This window comes from Triturus cristatus, chromosome 11, assembly GCF_964204655.1.
Source record: "Triturus cristatus chromosome 11, aTriCri1.1, whole genome shotgun sequence".
Classification (NCBI taxonomy): domain Eukaryota; kingdom Metazoa; phylum Chordata; class Amphibia; order Caudata; family Salamandridae; genus Triturus; species Triturus cristatus.
Genome location: NC_140594.1, coordinates 1110243174 through 1110265536, shown reverse-complemented (window position 1 = coordinate 1110265536; position 22363 = coordinate 1110243174). Strand labels below are relative to the sequence as shown.

The window sequence follows — 22363 nt, the reverse complement described above, 5'->3', positions numbered from 1 at the left end:
CTTTCATGTTTCACTATACTAATTCAACACTAATCCTTTATGGGTTCCGGAGTAGCGTGCTACTCGCTGAAAAAGCGCTTCAACACCCCAGGGGTAACAAGCACTATATAAATGCGAACCATTTTTCCCTCTTTTATCTCTCCGCTATCCTTCTCAATCCAAATAACTAACTAACAGATCCACCACTCAAATTACTTTCATGTTTCACTATACTAATTCAACACTAATCCTTTATGGGTTCCGGAGTAGCGTGCTACACGCCGAAAAAGCGCTTCGATGCCTCGTCAGGGGTGGTAAGCGCTATATAAATGCAATTACAATACAATACAATGCAATATTTCCATCATTACATTTACATTCCCTTAAGATAAAAATAAACAGTTCTTTGCAACATTACTAGAGAATAGCAAACGCCACGTTGGGAAAATGTCGTCCACAGTGGGACAGCCTCTCAGCCCTCCAGGTAAATGGAGGTGTCATTTTCTTATGCCGTTCTTAAGCTCATTTCTGTCATTCTATGTGGTCACAGATGTGTTGCCCTCTCAACAGGCACTAAAATACTCTTCATCTGGGCTAAATGAGTTGGGTACCAACCAGACGCAGCTCACCTACCAGGATCCATGATGAACTCTAAGCGAGAATAGCTAACGCACTCCTGAATACCTCCGGACCTACAACGAGTACGGACAACATTTACGCTCTCCTGTTAGCTACTCATATCTTTGTGCCTAGTTCTCACTTTATTTATTTTGATATAACATTTGTAAAGCGCTCTGATACCCTCACCAAGTCTAGTTCGCGCTATTTAAAACTTTATAAATAAATAAATAAATAAATACAGTTTGGAAACACATTTTGCCAACCCAGCTAACTTTGGAGGGTAGGTGGTAGGGAGCATAACTCCGGATACCTCTTTCACCGTACGTGCTCTCTCAAGGTTACATTGCTTAATATGCCAAAAAAAGTGCAGTGACCCAACGCGCTACTGTCGTGCCTGAATGCTGGGCTTTGAGAACACCAAGTCTGCTTCATCTTGATTCCACCTCCTTCCACTTTCTTCCACCTCTCTACACATCCTGTCTCTATCTCACTCTGTAGGTTTCTTTTCATCCCTACTTTCTCTCTTTGTCACTGTTTTCCTTTCTCTTCCAATTGTTTCCCTTTTCTGCCTTTGTCTCTTTTGCTCCGAGTCAGAGTCTGATGATGAAAAGTAAATTCAAGTCACCCAAAATTTCCTGTGCCGACCCGCTGTACCCACCTGCATAAATGAAGCTCTAATACATCATTCACAGAGGATTGTTTTCTCTTGCCCCAATTTGTAATTTTCAAAATTCACCTGCTATGTGATGTCTGCACCAGACAAATAGCTCTGCTGTGTACAGTCAGAGGAGGTAGGTCTGTGTGGCCAAGGATAGTTATACTGTATGAAGAATGAGACTCCAAACCAGTGCTTAATTTGAGCTGGTGGTTTCCGCCACTTAATTGTCAACTCTGGCACTTAAGAAAGTCTGACACATAGAGGGTCTGTTTGACTAATTTAGGGAATAGTTTAATAATTCAATATATATTTTTTTAAATCTAATACCAGCGATTCTTACAGCTTTTGGGGCCTGGCGTAGCCTAAAATGTCACCCATGTACAGGTGTGATGGTTTGTAGTTGTGGTGTTGGTACAGTCATTGTCAGTGTCAGTGGGCCTGCCAAGAAAATGCTGGTGATGCAGTAACTAAGGGGGCCCTATAGGGCCTCCTAGTGTTGAGGCCATGGGGATGCATGCAGGGGGGGCACATTTTGTGCCCCCCTGTGGACATGCACCCTCTTTCCTGCAAGGCAAGGACTGCAGAGTCCATTCCGTGCAGCTACAGCCTTTGGCCTTCCCATTGTGGTGACTTTTTTAAGGTACTGCCGTGGGACTGACAAAAGACCACCCGCCATACAACGAGAAAACTCGTAATCTGGTGGGCCGCCGGCAGTGGACTCTGGCGCTGTGGGAGCTGGGCGGCTGCTTGGCTGCTCGGCCCCCACACCACCAAAGTCATAATCAGGCCCTAAGTCTTTTTACCTGTGTAAATGCATATTTTGTGAACAGTAAAATTGCCTTTATGCTTGCAAAGAAAGTCAATTTGCACATGTAAACGGAGCTTGCACCATCAACTTTCTTGAACATTTTGTTTGAGGGGAAAATACATCTTTATGGTTTAATCTTTGACTAAAATCATTTCTTCTCAGTAGTTCTCTTTCCATATCATGTGTGCTCCTTCTCACATACATTCTCTGAGTTTCCTTGGCATCCTCTGCCTTTCCTGGATGGCAGCTCTTTGGGTCTGGGCCAATCCCAATATTCTGAGATTCAGCTATTCTGACTGCACTGGGTTACCATGGCACCTATCTCCTCATCAGAGATGAAGGTGAACTGTATCTGAAATGTTAGGCCTTGCCCCAGCCCATGCACTGAAGCTGAAGCCTTTACTCACACGCACAGGATTTATTGACACATTAGAGCCCATTAAAAATGCCCAGATTGCATCTGAGAGTGTATGCAGCCTGGGATGCTTTTAAGAGTTTCTGGTTGCCTGGATATCGGTGAATGCACAGAGGGCGCCACACGTGCTACCTAGGCAGCTTCTTCTTTATTAGGAAATGTGGTGACAGCCTACGATGGACTGATGGATGCACTCTCTGTCAGGGGCCTAGAGTCTCTTTCCTCCACAGAGTGAAATCCTGAATGAATGAGACTGGGCAGCCCGAGAGCGCTCACACAGCACAACTCTCTTACAGTGCAGTTTCTAACTCCAGTGCAGTACATAATGTTTTAACACCCGACCATCCTGCTGGACCCACCCGGCCCTTCTTCTCAGCTTCAGATGGGCTGCAGTGGCCCTTGTCTGAGGAGCAGGCTCATAGACCTATCATAAGCCAAGATAGGTCTCGAGACTGACCTTCCTTCACCCCGATCTATCCTGGCTTGTGATAGGGCTTGGGTGAAACTGCATCAGAACCATGGAAGGCTCTGAGACCAGACATCCAGCACTGCCTTTGAGGATGTGCAGCATGTCTAAGGATTATGAATGTGTGAAGAAGCAAAAATGAAATGGGGAGTCCATGATCCTCCCGACCTGGAACCCCCTTCACCCCTGACATACTGTTCCGTGTGGACAATCGATGCACAAGCCTCAAATAGGTAAAGTCATAAACTGGCAAACCTGCCAGTGTGCCCGTTTACATCTCTGTCACTCGAAGGAAACTATAGACAGCAGCTTCTCCCATTATGCGTACTGTTGCTGGTGGTGGGCTGCACCCAATTGCACTCTATGTGCCAGCCGCCACTTCTCCTTTCCACTCTCCTGTCACATCTAACACATTCAGATGATCTTACAGCAACGGAGAGCACTACACATGCAACTAAAATATCATCATATAACACATTTCGCGGACTGTCCTTATGGGTGAATGCACACTGGGTGGTATCTCTGTATAGGTGTGTGAAGGTTGGTGCCCATGGGTGTTGGTCTTTCTGGATGGGTGACTTCATGTTTGCAGGTCTATGTCTCCATGAATTTTGTGGGTAAGCGGCTCTTCATGTATATTTGCATGTATGTGGATGTTGTGTGTCGTCGTAGGGTCCCCACACTCCACGTCATGATGGACAGTGTTTCCTGGTTTCGGTCATAACTATCTGTTGTATGACACGGATTTGTTGATTGGATGCCAACCAAGACATCACTACCCATAACACAGTAGATTGTAATAAGAAAACGTAGAATTGTAAACAGTGTGTGTACCTGGTGCCTTGCCACCTACCCCATCACCCTTTCCCCTAGTACATCAATTATAACTGACGTCCACAACCCTGCTACACCACCTTGGAAAATGTGCTCTCCCACCCCTATCCTAAAATCACTCTCTGCTCTCGTTGGAGCAGAGAGCTGGTGCTGCACTGACATTGGCTCCCTGAGAGCTGCTCATCAACGTAGCCTTAAATCCTCTAAGCGCAGGGCTGTGCAGACCCACGCTTACAGGGCAAGGCAGTGATTGGCGTGGATGTATTTTTGTTGGGTCTGTGGAGGCACGGGAGAAGATGGACTGTGAACAATCACTCAGCCGCCTCCCTCGGCCTCAAGAGACTGAGACCAGAGGTCTAGGACGAATCAATGTTTGTCTGAGCACCAGTTTCATTCAGAACCTACATTTTCACTGCTTTTATGTCAGAGCAGTGAAAAACACGAAACTCATCTCTCATTGCTCTGACGTCAAGGCAGTGAGTAACCAGGTTTCGAACATGGCATACATCACAAGGGCCTTCAGCACGCACCATGCATATCATGGAGGGTTTGCACTATCCAAAAGGCAGGCCTATTGGCTTTGTCAATGCTTTTGGTAGGGACGGCTCTTCTTCAAACATTCTAAAGCACATTTTTCCAAATGTGAATTTAATAAATCAGAGGTTGTAAAGCCAGTCCCGAAGGAAAACCAATGATGTGACCGCGTACTTGAGAGTCTGTCACTTGAACCAAGAGCATTTGTTCTCTGTAGCGGGAGAACATGATTGTGCCCTTCTGATTGGTTGACACCTTAGTGGGACTAGCCTATAGGGTAATCAGACAGTGGCAGAAGGGCTGGTCTGACAGGTTTGTATGTGTGACTGTTTTTACAGTTGGCTTCCTAGTTGTTACAACGAACAGAGGGCCCGATTCACAACGGTAAACTTAGACGAAAGTTTAACATTACGACTTTCGGTATTCACAAAGGGCATTTACAAGTAGTAGAGTTAGACTTTTGTCTCAGTTTAACTTAAGTTTTGGCCTTGAATTTAACTGAAGCCAAAAGTCTAGTCTTAGTTAAACTTAAGACCAAAACGTAAGTTAAACTGAGACAAACATCTACCGTAAGGCGTAAAGTTAGACTTTTGTCTCAGTTCACATTTGTGAATTGCCTGTAACAAGCTCAGTTCCAGGCCGTCTTCCATACTTTGCAAAACACCTATACAGCAGGGGCCGATTCACAAAGGTAAACTGAGACGAAGGTCTAACTTTAGGACTTTCGGTATTCACAAAGGGCATTTACGAGTCATAAAGTTAGACTTTTGTCTGATTTAAATTTAAGTTTTGGATTTATGTTTTAACTGAGAGCAGGACTTTTGGTCTCAGTTAAACTTAACACCAAAACTTAAGTTTAACTGAGAAAAAAGTCGAACTTTACGACTCATAGATGCTCTTTCTGCATAGCGAAAGTCGTAAAGTTGGACTTTCGTCTCAGTTTACCTTTGTGAATTGCGTCCAATGTCTTTAAAGTTAAAAACTGCGCCGAATTGTACACATGGGCAACTTTTTTCAGCCATCTGATTCACTAATTGGCGCCAGTTTCATTTCGGTGCCCGGGCCTATTTTGTGCATTGCGACCCTAGTTGACACTGGTTGCCCAGTAGAATAATACTGTGCACTTACTCTTTAACACAGTGGTTCTTAACCTGTGGTTTGCCCACCCATGGGTGTCCATGACACCTACGCATGGGGTCCGTGAGTGTATAGAAAATTAAATAATATTAGCAGATCACTAATATCTACATAAATAAGCAACATTGAAAATTTAACGTTCTGTAAATGTGAAGAAATCTGAAATTAGAGTCTATAAATCAAGTTGTTATCCTATTCTTAGCTTGATTCGTGGGAGTAGCTGAAGTACAATGAATGCAATGCCCTATGGAAGATGGGTGGCCACAGTTGAAGCGCTGGCAAAAACAAAGCGTGCACTACAACCGGAAAAAAACTAAGGTGCTGATTAAGAGTTTGGTGGTCTTGGAACAGGCCACGATGCCAGCGCCCCACAATCGCCAAACCCGTAGTCAGTTCGCCCTCTGGATATCGAGTTGTTATCCTGGTGGGCGGTCTTGCAGCGGCGGTCCCACAGCGCTACCTTTCTAAGGCTCAAAGAAGAGCCATGGAAAGGCAGCACCGTAGGAATTACTCAGCACGTTCCTGCACAGGGAGAAAAGCACCATGTCATGCATTTCTTCCTGTGCAGGAATGGGGGTGCAAACATGCAGGGGGGCACAACATGTGCCCCACCTTCATGCACCCCTTGCACAGATGCTACAGGGGCCTCCTGAGTTGCGTCACTGCCACCCTTTTCATGGCAGTGCTCACCGCCATGGAAAGGGTCTCGGTGGCCAACACGAAATATACTCGGGGGTGGCGCATCGGCACCGCTAGCCTACTGTTGTCTGTGATCGCTGCACCACCGCCACGTGATCCATGATCCAACCGTCAAACTCAAAATACAGCGGTCAGACCGCTGGTGCAGTTGCCACACCGTCTCCATGGGTTCAGCGACCCCATGGACGACTAAACTCGTAAATGGGCCCAAAGTGATCTGTTAAAGTCTAGTATATTGTTTTGTCTTTTACAATTGAATATCAAATTCAGAAATGGTCCAGAACTCCCTTTAAAATTATATTTTAGATTTTTCTATATTTGTTTGTGAACTGAATATGATATTTCATCGTTTGTGTAGTTTGACTATGCTTGTTTCTGAATTTTTATCGATTGTTTTGATGTTCAGAAATAGAAATATCACGTGGACATAATTTTGTGTCCAAAATATCGAGGACCAAAAGATTGAAAATAATATATACCATCAAGGTACATATATGTGGAGTTATATATAGTAAAACTTTGCTTACACATAGAAACTTACATAGATGATATTTGCGTCCTCGATATTCTTGGCACAATATTTTGGTCCACGATATTTCAGTTTCCGATATTCTGTCTTACAGTGGTGTAGCTAGACCCTTTGCCGCCCAGGGCGATCCCTAAGTTTGCCGCCTAGTGACTGCCGGTGCAGGTAAGAGCAGGGGGTGGTGGTGACAGACGACTACGAGCGGGGTGGGTGGCAACAGACGATGAGTGGGGGTTCAATAGACGACAACGAGGTAGAATAAAGTAAGCAAAAAGCAAGCTTAGCTTGCACTCACCACCGTCCCCAAAAAAGTGATGCCCAGGGCGGACCACCCCCGACCGCCCCCTAGCTACGCCACTGCTGTCAAAAGGCCAAATTGCTCATGTCGGTGTCCCCAGCTTCCAGTAGTGACTGAGTGGGGGTCCACAGAAGTCAAAAGGTTCTGAACTCCTGCTTTAAACCATTCACTCCTAGCTATTTTACGTAGACATGTAGGTGTATGCAAATGCCTCTCCGTTTGCTGATCTTAGAGACTTATGATATTGATTTCTGGAAAGTTGACAGTTCTGTGTGTTTGGGCAGTGTCCACTCGGCCGCCGATGTAGCTGTAGCGACGTCTCTGCCAATGTTTGTAGCCGTGAACCAGCAGCTTCATTAGGATGCACATGTTACACCCTTGGGGCAACATGGTATGAATATTGTATGGATGTTGGAATAATAGTTGTTGTTAATGCTCTGTTTTTCATACTGAGACTTTTATCAGGGACGTTTGTTGTATTCCTGGATTACTAAGTATAAATTAATAAAGAAATGCATCAAATAATGGGCATTCGCCACGCCAGAAAATTGAATAAATGAGAGCAGTAAGGGCCAGACGAAGGAAAGTGTTTGCGATGACAAAATAGCTAATTTTTGTGATTCGCTATTTGATAAATGCAAACAGCAATGTACAAATGTGTGTTTAACACATTGTGCCATTACCAGTGGGTCGCAAATAGACCTACCTCATTAATAATAATGATGTAGATTCAGTGGCGTAACGATAATTGAGGGGGCCCCCCCTGCAAGGTACGTGGAGGGGACCCCTCCGGACTCTATCAGGAGCTCCCCAGCCAAAGTGCAGTGCTGAGGGGGCCCCCTGGAGCTTGGGGGCCCCCCGCACTGCGGGGGATGCGGGGGCCTTTGTTACGCCCCTGTGTAGATTTCGGTTTGAGATCTACTGGGAGTCGCAAAATTCACAGGGATGGTGGCCTGCTGGGGTCAGCAGACCACCATGTCTGTGATTGCTTTTCAATAAAGCATTTTTTGGGGTGGCAATGCAGCTCATTTTCCTTCAAGAAAAAACAGGATCTTTTTTAGAAAGAAAAATGAAAAGTTTTCTTTTAATTTTTTAAGAGTAGGCAGTGGTCTGTAGGCACGCTGCCTGCTCTTAAAAAATGTTTTTATAAACATTCACAAATGGTTTAAAATGCGAATGTTTTGCTAGCAAATTTCGATTGCAAAACATTCACAAATACCACTGCGATTCGGTATTAGGAAGGGACGCCCTAAACCTGCCCCTTCCTAATACTGAATCGCACACCCAATTTGCGATTCGGTAATAGGTTACCGAATTGCAGGTTGGGCCTTGATACATTGAAAAATGACTTTTTTCATTACGTTTCGTGAATCTGGGCATTTGTGAATGAAAAAAAGCTTTGTACGTCTGGCCCTAAATAACAATTCTTTACCTTGCCTAGCACATGCTGAGGTCATACTCCCTTGCCCGACTATCCAGCTTTAGCTGCCATGATTTGCAATACCCTAGTGTTTGCTGATTGTTACTGTTTCAAGGCCTACCTTTCTCTCCAGGTGTTTCAGCTTCGGCCTAGGTCCCAATTCCTGTCACCGGCTCCTGAGGGGCGTGGCGAAGGTTAGCGGAGGCCGGGCAGAGTTCCTAACTGAGGGCGAGCGGCTGCAACCCAAGGTAAGCTCTTTGCTGTGTCTCTTGGCTTAAGACTGCTTGAAAAGTGGAGGGGAGAGAGGAGTAAGGTACACTATGTCAAGTGAGTACCTTTCAGGTATTCATTCAGAGCAGGTCGGATTTAAGGTGTGCAATACTGTGTTGGACCGCCAACTCCCCAATCAATCAATCAATCAATCAATCAATCAATCAATCAATCAATCAATCAGTAGATTTGCAGAGCGCTTCTTGTCACACACGAGGGTATCCAGGCGCTATCTCCAAAATGACCTAGTTCTTTTTTGCAGGTTCTCCTTGTTCCAGGGACCTTTCCGCTCACCACCGGCTCTGAGCGGGTGGTAAATGTTTGAGTAGGGGCCACAGCAGTGGATGTGCTGGTGCAGTGGAGCGGGGATGGTGTCAGGGTCAGGGCAGTATACAAGCAACAGGGGGAGTATTGAATGCTCCCACCAGGTCTCTGCTCGTTACCTCAGACCCAAAGTTCTGGTGGTACAACCAGATATGTATTCAAACCAGTAAATCTGGGCCCTGTATCCTCACATCAGGTAAATCCAGGTGCTAGAACACTGGGCAACAATGAATCGACTAGGGTGGTACCCGCCCCACGCTTACCGCTCTGGCTGACTCATAATGGGGGGGCCTAAGATGGTCAATAATATCACTTACTCAGGGGCCAATGGGCTACTCGGTGAGTGATGTGATGCATATAAAGGGTCGAAATGAGTATTGATACATACCCTACCACCAGAAGATACCATCCGTGAGAGAACAGTTGTATGATTGTCCAGGTTCTTCTGTCGGGAGTAGACCACGCACCTGGTTGCGATACACACAACCACAACAGAATTTTCTCCCTGGAGATTTCTTTGGTGATAATGCAGCAGCTACATTAATTCCATGTTTCGGGGAACAAGCTGAGTCCACCTGTTTTAGGGGCCACTGAAATGGTTGGCGGACCAGCATATCTAAATAGGGAGCATGGGCAGCGACATCTACTCCAAAGACATGGCATACACAAAGGTGGAGCAAGAGGAAAATCCACAAATAGAATGGCAGTCTTCCACTGGCTGCCTTCCACTGGTCTTTTCATTCGGGCGATCCCCGCACTCCAAGTCGTTACAGACACTGTCTCCAGTCCTGAACTTTCCACCAACAAACCATTGTCTTAAGAAGTTGGTTGACTTAGTTCAATGGAAGCAAAGCAAGACTACAACACCCAGAATGCATTAGGTGATCACACGATAGGCCAGGACTGAAAACAGAGTTCGTAATGACCTGAAGTGAGGCGGTCACCTTCCTTTTAAGTGTGTGAGGAATGATGAGGTGGACAGATGGTGCTTTTGGCAGTAGTTTAATTTCTGCCTGATTGAAGTCGACCACCTGGTTTGAAAATGAACACTGTCCAAGTAAAATCCATTTAGTTTGAAAACGTTGTTCAAAAATATAATTCTTTTAGAAAACATAAATGCTCTTGTTATTGATCAAAATAATAGCTTACGCTACTTCATGTGAAGATAATCATAATTCCATTATTATCCAGGTTCTCATTCATGCAGAAATTTACAAACTAAAATTGTTGTAAATTGTGTGGGGTCCTGAATCCTTCTAATACTCTCAATCCATACTTTGCATCAATTCTGTGATTCTTGCTGTTGCATTGTGGAGGGATGCACTGGGAAAGAGACCCACAACCCTCTGTTTCAAATTTTAAGTTTCAAACTCCTCCCATACCAAACTTTAGGGATCAAACTGGTGATAAAATAGGATTTTATGGGTGAGGCAATGGAACTTGTCATTGATAGGCCTCATTGGAACCCCTTGAAGGAAGTCTCAGAAGATTTGGTTGGGTCGCTGTATGAATACAGATCTTAAGGGATGGTTATTATTGTCTCACAAGACAGGAAACACTCTGGGTTACTGTACATGGGCGCACAATAGCAGGGTCGGACTGGCTTATAGGTCAATCTGGCAGTGCCCGATGGGCTGATCTGAAATTTCAGTGTATGGGTCAGTTTTTTTGGCTGTTTGTGGTCCTGTTTTATGGTCTGCCTGGCTGTTTTTCACTGTTGATTTCTCTAATAATAAAGCAAACACTGCCTACATAAAGCTCAAATCTAAGAAGTCTTCCACATCTGGCAAAACACTTATACAGCATGTCTTTACAAATTCAAAGCTGCCCAATTCCCAAACATTGGGCACTTTTTTAGTAGGCCTGGGTGGAGTTCGCAGAGTTTTATTCTGTGGAATTCTGCGAAGTGCCGGAAAAACACCGCAGCGCTCCGTGGAGTTCCACCAGTGGCGGAGTCTGTTGAGTTGTGCTGCTCGCACTCATTTTTGGCACCAGGAACTTATCCTGCTAGTGCTCTGCCTTAGAAGAAGATTAATCATATGCGCATGTGTGTGACTATTCTGTACTTCAACGGCACACTTTCAAGGAACCAGTTCTTGTTCGTGCTCTTTGGCATCCTGCTAGTTCCACAGCAGCAGTCCCGATCTTTTGTTTTTTCGCTCACGAGAATCTGACGCTTTAGAAAGTTGGACACATAACTTTAAGAAATTGAGAAGCATGGACAATTGATGATCTTACACTCTCACTACCCAACATTTTGGGCTTATTGAAATTATGAATTCAGTTCTTTTCACGTTTCATTTTATAATTTATGTTTGAAAACCTAATGGGGATGGTACCTGCCGTGATGCCTTAGAATATCAGAAGCTTTGGTGGGGACAGGGTCTATAACCTAGCCAGGGCCTCTTTTAGGTTTGTGTTTCAAGATGCAGCTCATAGTTAGGAAGACATGAGCTCCAGGGAAAGTGAAAACACAGTATGTGGACCACCTAGTGGTGGTGTCAAGCTACCTTTATTCAGAAACAACAAGTCAGGCCTTCTCTTTTATTTTTCAAGCATGTTGAAACAGAAGTGATGGCCCCAACATACACAGGGCCTGGGCAAAGAGCCCCTGGTACCTATCTTGTAACGACCATGGTGGAGAAGTGGAATCGCCGGCTTTGCAATTGGTTAAGATTCTAGCAGCCTGCTTCAGCAAAGGAGTTTGGCTTGTGTACAAAGTGTGTGCTCTAGCATCTGATAATTTAATTCCTGCATGGAATGGTTTCAGACGTCACAGAAACTATTCTGAGCAGACAGTGCATTGCATGATGGCGCGGCGGTAATAGTACTCCAACCAAACATTTGATGTGATCCGGCCACCTTCAGGTCTAATTGCATATGATCGGGTTTGGCATATGATGGTGGTACCCTGGGAGGTGATTTCTGCACCTTTGGTGCATCATGGCAGAACCCTTATCAACATGTAGGTAACACCTAAAATAGGCATTCATCTGCTCAAGTTGCATTTTTAATTATATACAAATTTTTGTTCAATGCCGGGACTCCTTGTGATTTAGTAAAGGTCAAAATACCGGTCTCACCAGTTTCTGTGCTTTCATCAGAGTCGAAGGTAGCGCAAGGTCCCTTCTGCTGCTTTTGGCCCACCATCCAAGTGAGATCCCTGAAGCTCTGCTTGGGACATTTCGTACCAGCGTTGAGAGGTTTTTGTGAACTGGGCCCACTTTATTCAATTTGGACACGATGAAAACCCGAATGGATAGCTCTACTTGCTGAATTTATGGACCTCTCTACTTATTACTATTTTCCCTTCTGGTGGATGCGAATGGTTGACATTTGTCTACCTTACCTATCAGATTGTGGCCACAACATGCTGTACTCTTACATGATGCTTTGTTCTCCGTGTCTCCCTCTCCATCTTCAGCAGAGTCAATAGGGTTCTCTCAAGAGCCAAGACAAAGGGGCCCAATGGCCGGAGGGTTGTTTGGTCCTGGTAGTGTTGCAGGGGTTCTGCTCATGAACGGAATTATACTTGGGACCATAGAACATCGGCATGCAGGGATGGAGTCACCATACCACCTCAGTACCTATGAGCCCGAGTCCGAATAGCTTCAGAATTAACCCCTCATCCCTTGCCTTTCAATATGAGTGGCATACATTTGTGAACCTTATCTCAAAGGGCAGTGGAAGTTCTGATTCAGCAAGTACGACAAGTTACTGGGACTTTAACCTGATTTAGTACTAGTGGTGCCCAAGCACGTATGGGTCAAGAGATGGTTGATCTCTTTTGGTACAGTGGCTGGCACTGGACCAATGAAATTAGTAGCTGGGCTGGTGTTCATTACGGTCTTAAAGAGCTGCCTTTCCTTGATTTCTCTGAGATTCTTCCTGAGTGTTTTTTGAAGCTGGATACAGTAGGGCTTCATCCACTGACTGGATTAATACTGTGAGTCATTTCCATGAAGAATTCTGATAATTCTTTACACTTTTCTGCATTATTATGGTCCATGGTTTTAAGAGTTTTAGTGTGAGGCTTCCCTATGTTGAAATGTGCGCACTATGTTGAAATGTGTGTGGGGTGGTTTTTGACTTGGTCCAGCTACATTCTAAAGACAAATGCTTTGGCTTTAAAGACGACGATTGAAAATGCAGTTGAATGTCTGGACTCCTATATTCTGTGGTAATCTGTCTATGATGCTTGTCAGGCTGGGTTACAAACCAGTGTGGGATCTCAGAGACACACAACTCAGTACATAGCTGAGTTTGTGGGTGGCAGTTTCCAGGAGTATCATGGTTTGGGAGCAGGCAGGAAATGAAAGTCCAGACGTGGGTCCAGGTGGGTGGCACTGAGTCAGGCCAGACGAACCTGTTGATTGGTCCGCCCTGTGTGGAGGATGGAGAAATGTGTACCCCAGGAGTAGATTCAAAGCGGATCCTGATTCCTCCTTAGGACACCTGTGATTGCCGGTGTAGCAGAACAGACACCTAGGATCCCTCCTAGGTGCAGGGAAACAGCAGCGGTTTGAAGGGAGTTGAAATGAGACAAGGACAGCTATCAGTCATCTGTTGCGAGGCCATCCTACTGATTATTTTCCCAGTGCTAGATTTCGCAAGTGAACTACCTGACAGTGGCGGCTGCCACCGAGTAGCATGGGTTGGGCGGGGAATAACAATACATTAAGAAATTACTTACCTTGCTGCCAGACTTCCACCTCGCGTTGTCCTCTTCTGTTCCTGCTTGAAGAAGGAAGCACACCCAGGCTCCCCTAAGTCAATCACAATGCTGCAATGCAATGTAGCGTTGTGATTGGTCTGAGCGCCGTGGTTCAGCGCACAAACAGGCAGTGGGATTCTGTGTAAGTTCCTCACCAGGCTGTGTATTACAGCCTGGTGGGGAACATGCAAAGTGTACTTGTCTGTTTAGCCGGCCCAAGATGGCCAGCCAAACCGTCATGCTCACTGAAGTGCCCACCACTCCTCCCCTTGCTGGACGGTGACACAGCCAAGATCGGCCCACCCCGAAAACCTGCCTGACAACAGAAAAATAAAAGGATAATAGCATAGTGTTAGTACCATTTTCTTTTTTCTTTTTCCACTGCTCAAAATTCACTGGGGCGACGCTCCTCCCGCTTTAGCGGAGGAGCCACCGCTGCTACCTGATCCAGAATGCACTGCTGCAGATAATCGGCATCGCCAGCAGCAACTTCAGAAAAATGATGATAAACCCTTCTGGAAGCTCCTATTCCGACTACTGAAACATGGTTCCATGCCGTGCCTCCTTCACGATCTTCATAGGCTGGCAGTGTACAAATGGATACAGTTCAAAGCATTATGCTACATGCATAGAGCTAGATCGAGCTCTGGTCTGCGGTACCTTCAAGAACTGGTGGTACCTTACCAGTGCACTCTCTCTTTACGATCAAGTAGCTCTGCACGGTTTCCGGAGTCAAACTGGCTCGCTTGAGCGGTCGCTCCTTTTCATACTTGGGCCCATGCTGTGAAGCACCCTCCCTGGGTTCCTGAGAAGCTGCACTTCACTCACCATCTTTCGCAAGAACCTGAAACCTGGTTGTTTTAATCCTGTCTTACTTTGCCAGCCCTACCTGCTGCTAAAACACAAGGAAACCCTACTTTGGTAGCTACGCGCTACACAAAACTTATTGTAATAATAAGAATGATAAAAAGATGACTTTTGGAATCAGAAACAATCCCAGAATGATATCCTCACTGGATCAGGAGGGGAATGAGTCAAGTATGAAGACCCAGAAGAGGTGCACAAAGGAGGGAGAAACAAAAACCAAGGGCAACCACTCTAAGGACGAAGAAGAGGAAGGCAGGAATCGGAACTATGTCCCTGCAAAGGCTAAGGGCTGATTATACGTTTGACGGTCCAGTGGACAGCCAAACCCATGGTGGAGGTGTGGTGGCATTCAGGGACCGCTGCACCAGTGGTCCAACCGCCGCTGTATTTCGGTCGTGAGTGGACCGTTGCAGCCACCAGGCACCCTCGTCCGTGGTGCTGGTGCAGTGGTCTTGAGGCAGCAATATGCTTGACAGTGCTGCTGCAGCCCCACCAAGCATATTACCAGTTTTCACACTGCGACCCTAACCACGGTGGTGAGAACGCATTTGTTAGGGTGGCAGTGCGGAAACAAAGGGGGCCCTACAGGGCCCCCGGGGCTACATGGCCCAGGGATGCATGCAGGGGTGATGTGCCCCCCTGTGTGCATGCACCTCCTTTCCTGCACGGCATGGACTTCAAAGTCCATGCTTTGCAGGAACGGGCTTTGACGTTCCCATTGCTGTGCCGTTTCGAAAGGCGCTGCTGTGGCAATGCCAAAGAACCGCCCGCCAGACCAGGAGAAAACTCCTAATCTGGACGACGGTGGTTAAGTTCGGCAGTGCGGGTTTGGGACGTTGGCATGCCATCCCGATCTTGCACCACCAAACTCGCAATCAGGCCCTAACTACCTAAGTGGCAAGTTAGGAAAGCAGCAGCAGATCTGGTTAAAAGGAGTGGTCTTACCAGGTCAGATCACATAGTTTGTGACCCTTTAACTGCATTAACAGTGCTACTGGACGTGTATGTTACATGTTGAAACTATGAACATTGTATATGGTTCTTGAATATGTCAACATTTAGGGGCTCATTACAATGTCGGGCAAAAAGCCTCCTCCCGACAGTCGGAATCTCCTCGACCGCGTCCGAGCCCTTCCGACCAACTTGGTCGGTTTACATTCCGACCGTCCTATTACAATGTTCCCAGTCGGAATGTAAACCGCGTGGTCATTCTGAATATGTTCCGAGCAACACGTGGAGTGTTCCTGTCGGTCGGAACCACATCATTCACCCCTGTGGACAGCGTTTCTGCCTGCAGTCCTGTCTGACATGAAAAGGCTGTCGGAAAGTGACTTTGGAGGCCCCTGGCAGCGACCCCAAGGCCCCACAACCTACAGTTGCTGGCCAAGGGAGTACCTAGGGGTCCCCCTGTAAATCCCTGCACTGTGGCAGGCACCGTGGGGTGTCTGTGACAGGGTGCAGGGTTTTCCACAAACACCCCATTTCTCTGTAGGAGCCTGTGTTACGGCTGGTTGTCGGGCGGAACACAAGCTCTCATTGCAAACAATGGGACTCCGACCAACCAGTGTTAGGTCGCATCATAATCCGGCGGTCGGAACCGCCGACTGCAAGTCAGTCGGTCCCAATTCCGAGTAGGCATCGGGCGGAGGCTTTCCGCCCGACATCATAATGAGCCCCTTAGAGTTTTGCACCTTCCTGGCTGTCTGGCATTTATGAGGTTATTGTTCTGAGAACATTGGGATATGATCCTTCTGGGGACCCATCTGTTTTAGCTGTTTCATTGGCTCAGGAGCTCCTACTGAACAATTCCTTGAGGCGCTGAGATTCCTTGGTGCAGTGGAGATTTTTGTGTAATTGTTTTTTTTTTTAAAGTTCAAAATATAAGAAGGACAAACTCTACATCCTATCCTACTGAAGGTTGATAGAAGATTAAAAATGAATTTGACATGAGTTACACCCACTATTCACAGTGCTGCAAACAGGGGAAGCAACCACAGTGTTTTGTAATTGGACACCCTAAGAGCTAGATGGACAGGGAGGCGACATGTTCACTGTACCATAAAAACTACATATACAAATAAGTAAATATAATTACAATAATATTAGAAATGAGCTGCACCGCCTGTTTTCCACCGTTATCAAATGGTTTAATGTATGAATGTGACCCTAATGTGCAAAGGGAGGAAATGGGGCCTCCCAAATACTTTTTTTTAAACCAAAAACATCAATACAACATTGTTTGAACAGCTAAACCTTGCACACGTCTTTTCAGTGGCAGACGGAGGGCCTTATTTAGAACTTGGTGGCCATAGGCTGTTATGCACTTATAGGATGGCGGATTGCGACAGAGTATGGTATCGGCCAAACTCTAAACAAGGAAAGTCCAAACTATAGTCGATTTTCTTACAATTATGGATTTGAACCATTTTCCACATAATCCACCATCTGCCACATAATCTGCAGTTTTTAACCCAAAATGTTTTCTCACAAAAGTGCCGCATTATTTGCCTTTTCTTGCTGCATAATGTAGTCAGCACTGCCGCATAATTTGGTCCTCCTCTAACGCATAATTCCAATAGCCCTTATCATAGTCTACAAGCACAGAGTTTCCGTAGGCCACATACACATCATTTTGGGGCCCTAGCGTTGCAAGTGTGGCCCTCATGGTCCTCCTTTCAACCACCATGACTGCCTTTATGAGCTTCTGTACTAATTTTAAGTTATATAATAACGTTACTCTAGGTGTACAGTTTTTATTCACATTCATTGAGGGTGGTGTCACATTTTGTTATGTAAATGAGATCAAAGTTCCTGTGATGTCATCATGGGAAAAAAGGTGTTTTGTTACACTGTGGCTTCCACTATCTTTACGATTATGGTGAAAAGTCGCTAACGGCAAGCCAGGAGCTATTCTCTCAAGAGAGTGAGCAAAATAGCACGTATGCAGCTCACACTAAAGATTTGAACTGTCTTTCACCTGTTGAAACATTACATACATGTTAAGAGCTGAGGGCAAGGTCAGCTGTGCTTTGTGTTGTCCGTGAGGTTTTATGTGACATGGCCATGCTTACAATAAGGTGAGTGCTGATTGGCCGAGCTCACCACCCTCTCTTTGTTCATTGCTCCCTCTAGTTGATAAAGTCCCTGAAGAAGGCTCTGGAGCCAGCGGTGAGTGACATCACCATTGACTGGTACGTTCCTGACACCATGGAGGCTTTGCTGTCGCCCAATGAAATATCTCCCTTGTATCCGGGAGACCGCCTGATCAGCTACTGCACGCTGTACCACATCGCCAGCTTCCGGGGCAAGAATGCAGCGGTGAGGGATGCAATATTATCCTATTATTGTCAGTGTGTTGTATGTTTAGTCAGAAAGAGATCTGTCTGTTACTACAAATGTTCTTGCACAGGCGGAGTGAGTCTCTACCCAAACACTCCAGCTCCCAGCATAACCAGATACTACTGCACTGTGCCTTCACCCCCCAGGCAGGGAGCCTCTCTCACTAACAAACTATCCCCAGAGACCCTTGTCTGTGCATCTAAAGAGTAGAGACATTCGCTCAAAAGCAAGCTTTCCAGAGCCATTACCTGATGCAATGTCTTGGGTCTCCATAGATGCAGGTAGTGTCTGTCACTAACACATCATCACAATGGCACACTGAAAGGTCTGGTCTGTACACCACAGGGGCAGGGAGGCTTTCGACTGACCTAGTCACCCCACAACCTAAGTCTTCTGCGGTGATTCGCCACATCCGTCAGGCAGGGAGTCTCACCCGCTCAACGATGATCCAACCCCAGAGCTGAGTGCACTGAGCAGTGATGGACGACAGCCACAGCTCTCGGGCAAGGAATGCCTCTCAGCAGGGCCATGAAGCACAGGAGCCAAACGCAGTGTCTGGTCACGCGCCTCCGCGTGGACCTTCTTTCATGGACCGTCCAGCGGCACAGCTTTAATATTGCCCTGTCACACTCATCTGGCAGGAAGAATCCCTCACTCACAGAACAACTAACACCAGAGCTTAATGCACTATGCTCTGTTACACACCACAGATAGAGAGCTTCCATCGCTCACAGACCATCCAACTCCAGATCTTAAAGCACTGTCTTGTTACACCCCGCAGACACAGGCCTTCACTCACTCACAGACCATCTAACACCAGAGTTTAATGCGCTATCTCATTACACCCCTCAGACCTTCCCTCACCCACAGACATCCAACTCCTGATCTTAAAGCACTGTCTTGTTACACCCCTCAGACAAGGACTTTCCCTAGCTTACAGACCATCCAACTCCAGATCTTAAAGCACCGTCTTGTTACACCCCGCAGACACAGGCCTTCACTCACTCACAGACCATCTAACGCCAGAGTTTAATGCGCTATCTCATTACACCCCTCAGACCTTCCCTCACCCACAGACCATCCAAATCCAGATCTTAAAGCACTGTCTTGTTACAACCCTCAGACAAGGTCTTTCCCTAGCTCACAGACCATCCAACTCCATATCTTAAAGCACCGTCTTGTTACACCCCGCAGACACAGGCCTTCACTCACTCACAGAACATCCAACTCCATTTCTTAATGCACTGTCTTGTTACACCCCTCAGACAAGGGCCTTCCCTTACTCACAGACGATCCAGCACCGGATTTTAGTGTGCTATCTCATTGCACCCGGCAGATAAGGACCTTCCGTCACTCACAGACAATTCAACAACAGATCCTAATGCGCTATCTTGTGACACCCCCTCAGAAAAGGAGCATCCCTTGTTTACAGATCATCCTACATCAGAACATCATGAACTGTGCTGTTGCGCCATTTAGGGCTAGGAGCTTCCCAGACCGTCCAACTCCAGAACTTAAAGTACTGTCTTGTTACACCCCACAGAAAAGGACCTTCCCTCACTCACACACCATCCAACACCAGATCTTAATTTGCAATCTCATTACACCCCCTCAAAAAGGAGAATCCCTTCCTTACAGACCATCCAACATCAGAGCATCATGAGCTGTACTGTTGCACCATTTAGGGATAGGAGCTTATCTTCGATACAAGCTATCCTTGCAGTACCTAGACAAAAGTGTGGACTTCCACATATCCATCCACTGGAAAAGGGGGTGGAGCAAAATTTAAGAGTGTAAGTTACTACTGCCAAAAAAAAAAAGAGTAGTAAGACCAGCACCAAACATGGTCAACTAATTATACTGTAACACTCCCCCATAGAAAATAATGGAAGTAGGGGCTTAAAATGAAATCTCATAGGAAATATTGTTATATTAAAATACATTATTTAAAATAGCTAAAAATATAAATAAATTCAATTTAATTCATAACATATATAAAAACAAATATATTTATTTATTATGACATAATTTAATATTCCTATTTGAATTTATAAAATGTAACATTAAATTGTAATCATTTGTAATTAAAATAGAATTCAATAATGTTTAATTAATTCTAAACATATTTTTTTATAACTATTAATGCATAATAAAACTTTAGGTGGAAGTTTATTTTTTAATTTAACTTCAGAAAAATAATTTAAATGTAATATATTTTAATTGATTGAATATTTAGAGCCAGATTAAGGGGCCGATTACGATCTCGTATGGAAAGCATTCCTACTGAATCAGTCCCGGAATGCTTTCTGGACGACTTGGATCGGGTGAGTCCAACCGAGCGATTTGGATGTATCCGGATACGATTCAACCGACTCCCATTGACTTCAATAGTAGCTGTGTTCTGAACGAGAATACAGGCTCCCATTGAAGTAAGAGGTGGATGGGGAAAACCTTGCATCCTGTGGTAGGCAACCCATGGTGCCTGCCACACGGTGCAAGCATGGGAAGGGGGGACCTATGGGTACCCCCACAGGCTCGATTCGGAGTGCCCTGGGTGAAGGGGGTCCTGCGATGGTCCCCCAAAGAGAGATTCCAGCAGCCGATTCATTCCGGAGAAACCGAATCGAAACGGCTGTCCGAACTGGATCATAATCAACCCCTTAGATGTTGTTGGACAGGGAACTCCAGCACAACAGTGATGGTGTTCCCTCCCCACCAACACAGTAGTCCATCCACCCGATTTCACTAAGGGTGCCGTATAGGTTTGGCCACAGCGGTAACTACTCATCACCATCAGAGCCAAACTTCTCAGATGGCCTGACAGAGTAAGGGACATCAGGGAATTTATTATTTGTCCGTTTGCAAAATTAGGCGGTGCAGACATACCGCCAATTTTTTTACTGTCCATCATCGTCAGGTAGACCCTGGAGGGACAGTAAAAAACAAAAAATGCCCTCCTTGCCAATGGAGGTGACTCCCATTGTGAAGGGGGCATTATCTTTTTTATTCTCAAACAGAATATCCCACTTTGGGATTTTCGATTTGAAAATAAAAAAAGACAGTTTGGTAAAAGGCTCAAATATGTTGAAGGAGCCCTGAATCAAACTGCCAAAAAGCAGTGAAAGTACCGCCGTGACCGTGACTACTGCCAAAGCTTTAGAAATTACCTCCAGCTTGACGGTCATTTCAAAATTCAGTGGGCAGCATCTTCGTCAGGGCGATGGAGCAATTTACTTTCTTGCCCTGGTGGAGAAATGGGCCTCCCATCGATATCTAAATCGACCCCTTAGTTCAAAATTAGTTAAAAATGCTGTAGCATTTTTTCTGTTTTGTTCTGGATTTAAGAAAAATAGATAACATTAATTTACATGTATATTTGACATAAAAAATATGTTCAGTAATTTATAATAAAGTTAATTTTCCCTATGGTTCATGATAGGGAGATCTCCTCTGTAGATTGATCTGTGTCCACATGCTGATTTCTGAGTCAAAGTTGATGGAGATCTTTTTGATGTTGCAGCCAGGATGCGCGTGCCCCACGTCAGCAGGCAAGCGCTCTGATGACCACAGATTATAAGGACGAGGCACTCTCCTTCCTACCACTGTTGTTTAGGACATTTCACCAGTTGTTTCTTCTTAAGGATTTAACGTTTCCTCTTGAAATCACTCAATTTTCCAATATCACGCTCGTCTAAATCAGGACCTTAGTCTCTGATATTATTTGACCACAAATCTATTTTGAAGACTAGTCAAAGATGAGTCCATCAGACTCTGCCGAGTACACTAAACAATCATCTTGGAGTTGTGTAGACGGTTTTGATGGTTGATATGGGCAGGCGAGGCCACGAATAATGGGCATTGATCTAATAATCATAGAGAGGTGTGTAAGCAATGCGAAACTTGATACCAAGAACCACCAATGACATTGGACATTGAATAAGGAATTCTGAGTGCACGTGTGAAGATTGCAAGCAACCTTTGAAGTATTAACTTCGGATTTGGTGTGCTTTTTAATGTATTGGTAAGTGCACTGATTTAGGGCCGGATCATGATTTAGGCATTGCGGCCCGCTGCCGCACCGCCAAAGCCTTGGTCAGCCCAATGACCAGATTAGGAGTTTTGTCCTGTCTGGTAGGCTTTGTTTTTCACGTTCCCAATGTTCCCTGAAAATGGGCATCGCCAAAAATAGTTCCTGCACGGCATGGACTGTGAAGTCCATGCCGTGCAGGAACTGGTGTGCATGTACACAGGGGGGCATATGTTGGGCCTCCCTGTGTGCATGCAGAGGAAGTGAGGCACCAGGGAGCCCTATAGGGCCCCCTTCTTTCCTCTCCGCCACTGTTTTCATGGTGGTGGAGCCGCCATGATAACAGTGGCGGAGAGGAAACTTGTAATATGCTTGGCGGGACCGCCGCATATTACTGCCTCCTGACTGCCTCAACACCACCAGAGAA

The 22363-nt window shown here is 45.6% G+C and overlaps 1 protein-coding gene across 1 annotated transcript in view; it reads left to right on the top strand.

The window, feature by feature from the left end:
• The window catches only part of VWA5B2 (von Willebrand factor A domain containing 5B2), a 334472-nt gene that overhangs the window by 229239 nt on the left and 82870 nt on the right, over positions 1–22363 (top strand). The window contains exons 11-12 of the mRNA XM_085635592.1: positions 8529–8643; positions 17703–17888. Coding sequence (XP_085491718.1) covers positions 8529–8643; positions 17703–17888 — 301 coding nt within the window. The remainder of the gene's footprint in view (positions 1–8528; positions 8644–17702; positions 17889–22363) is intronic.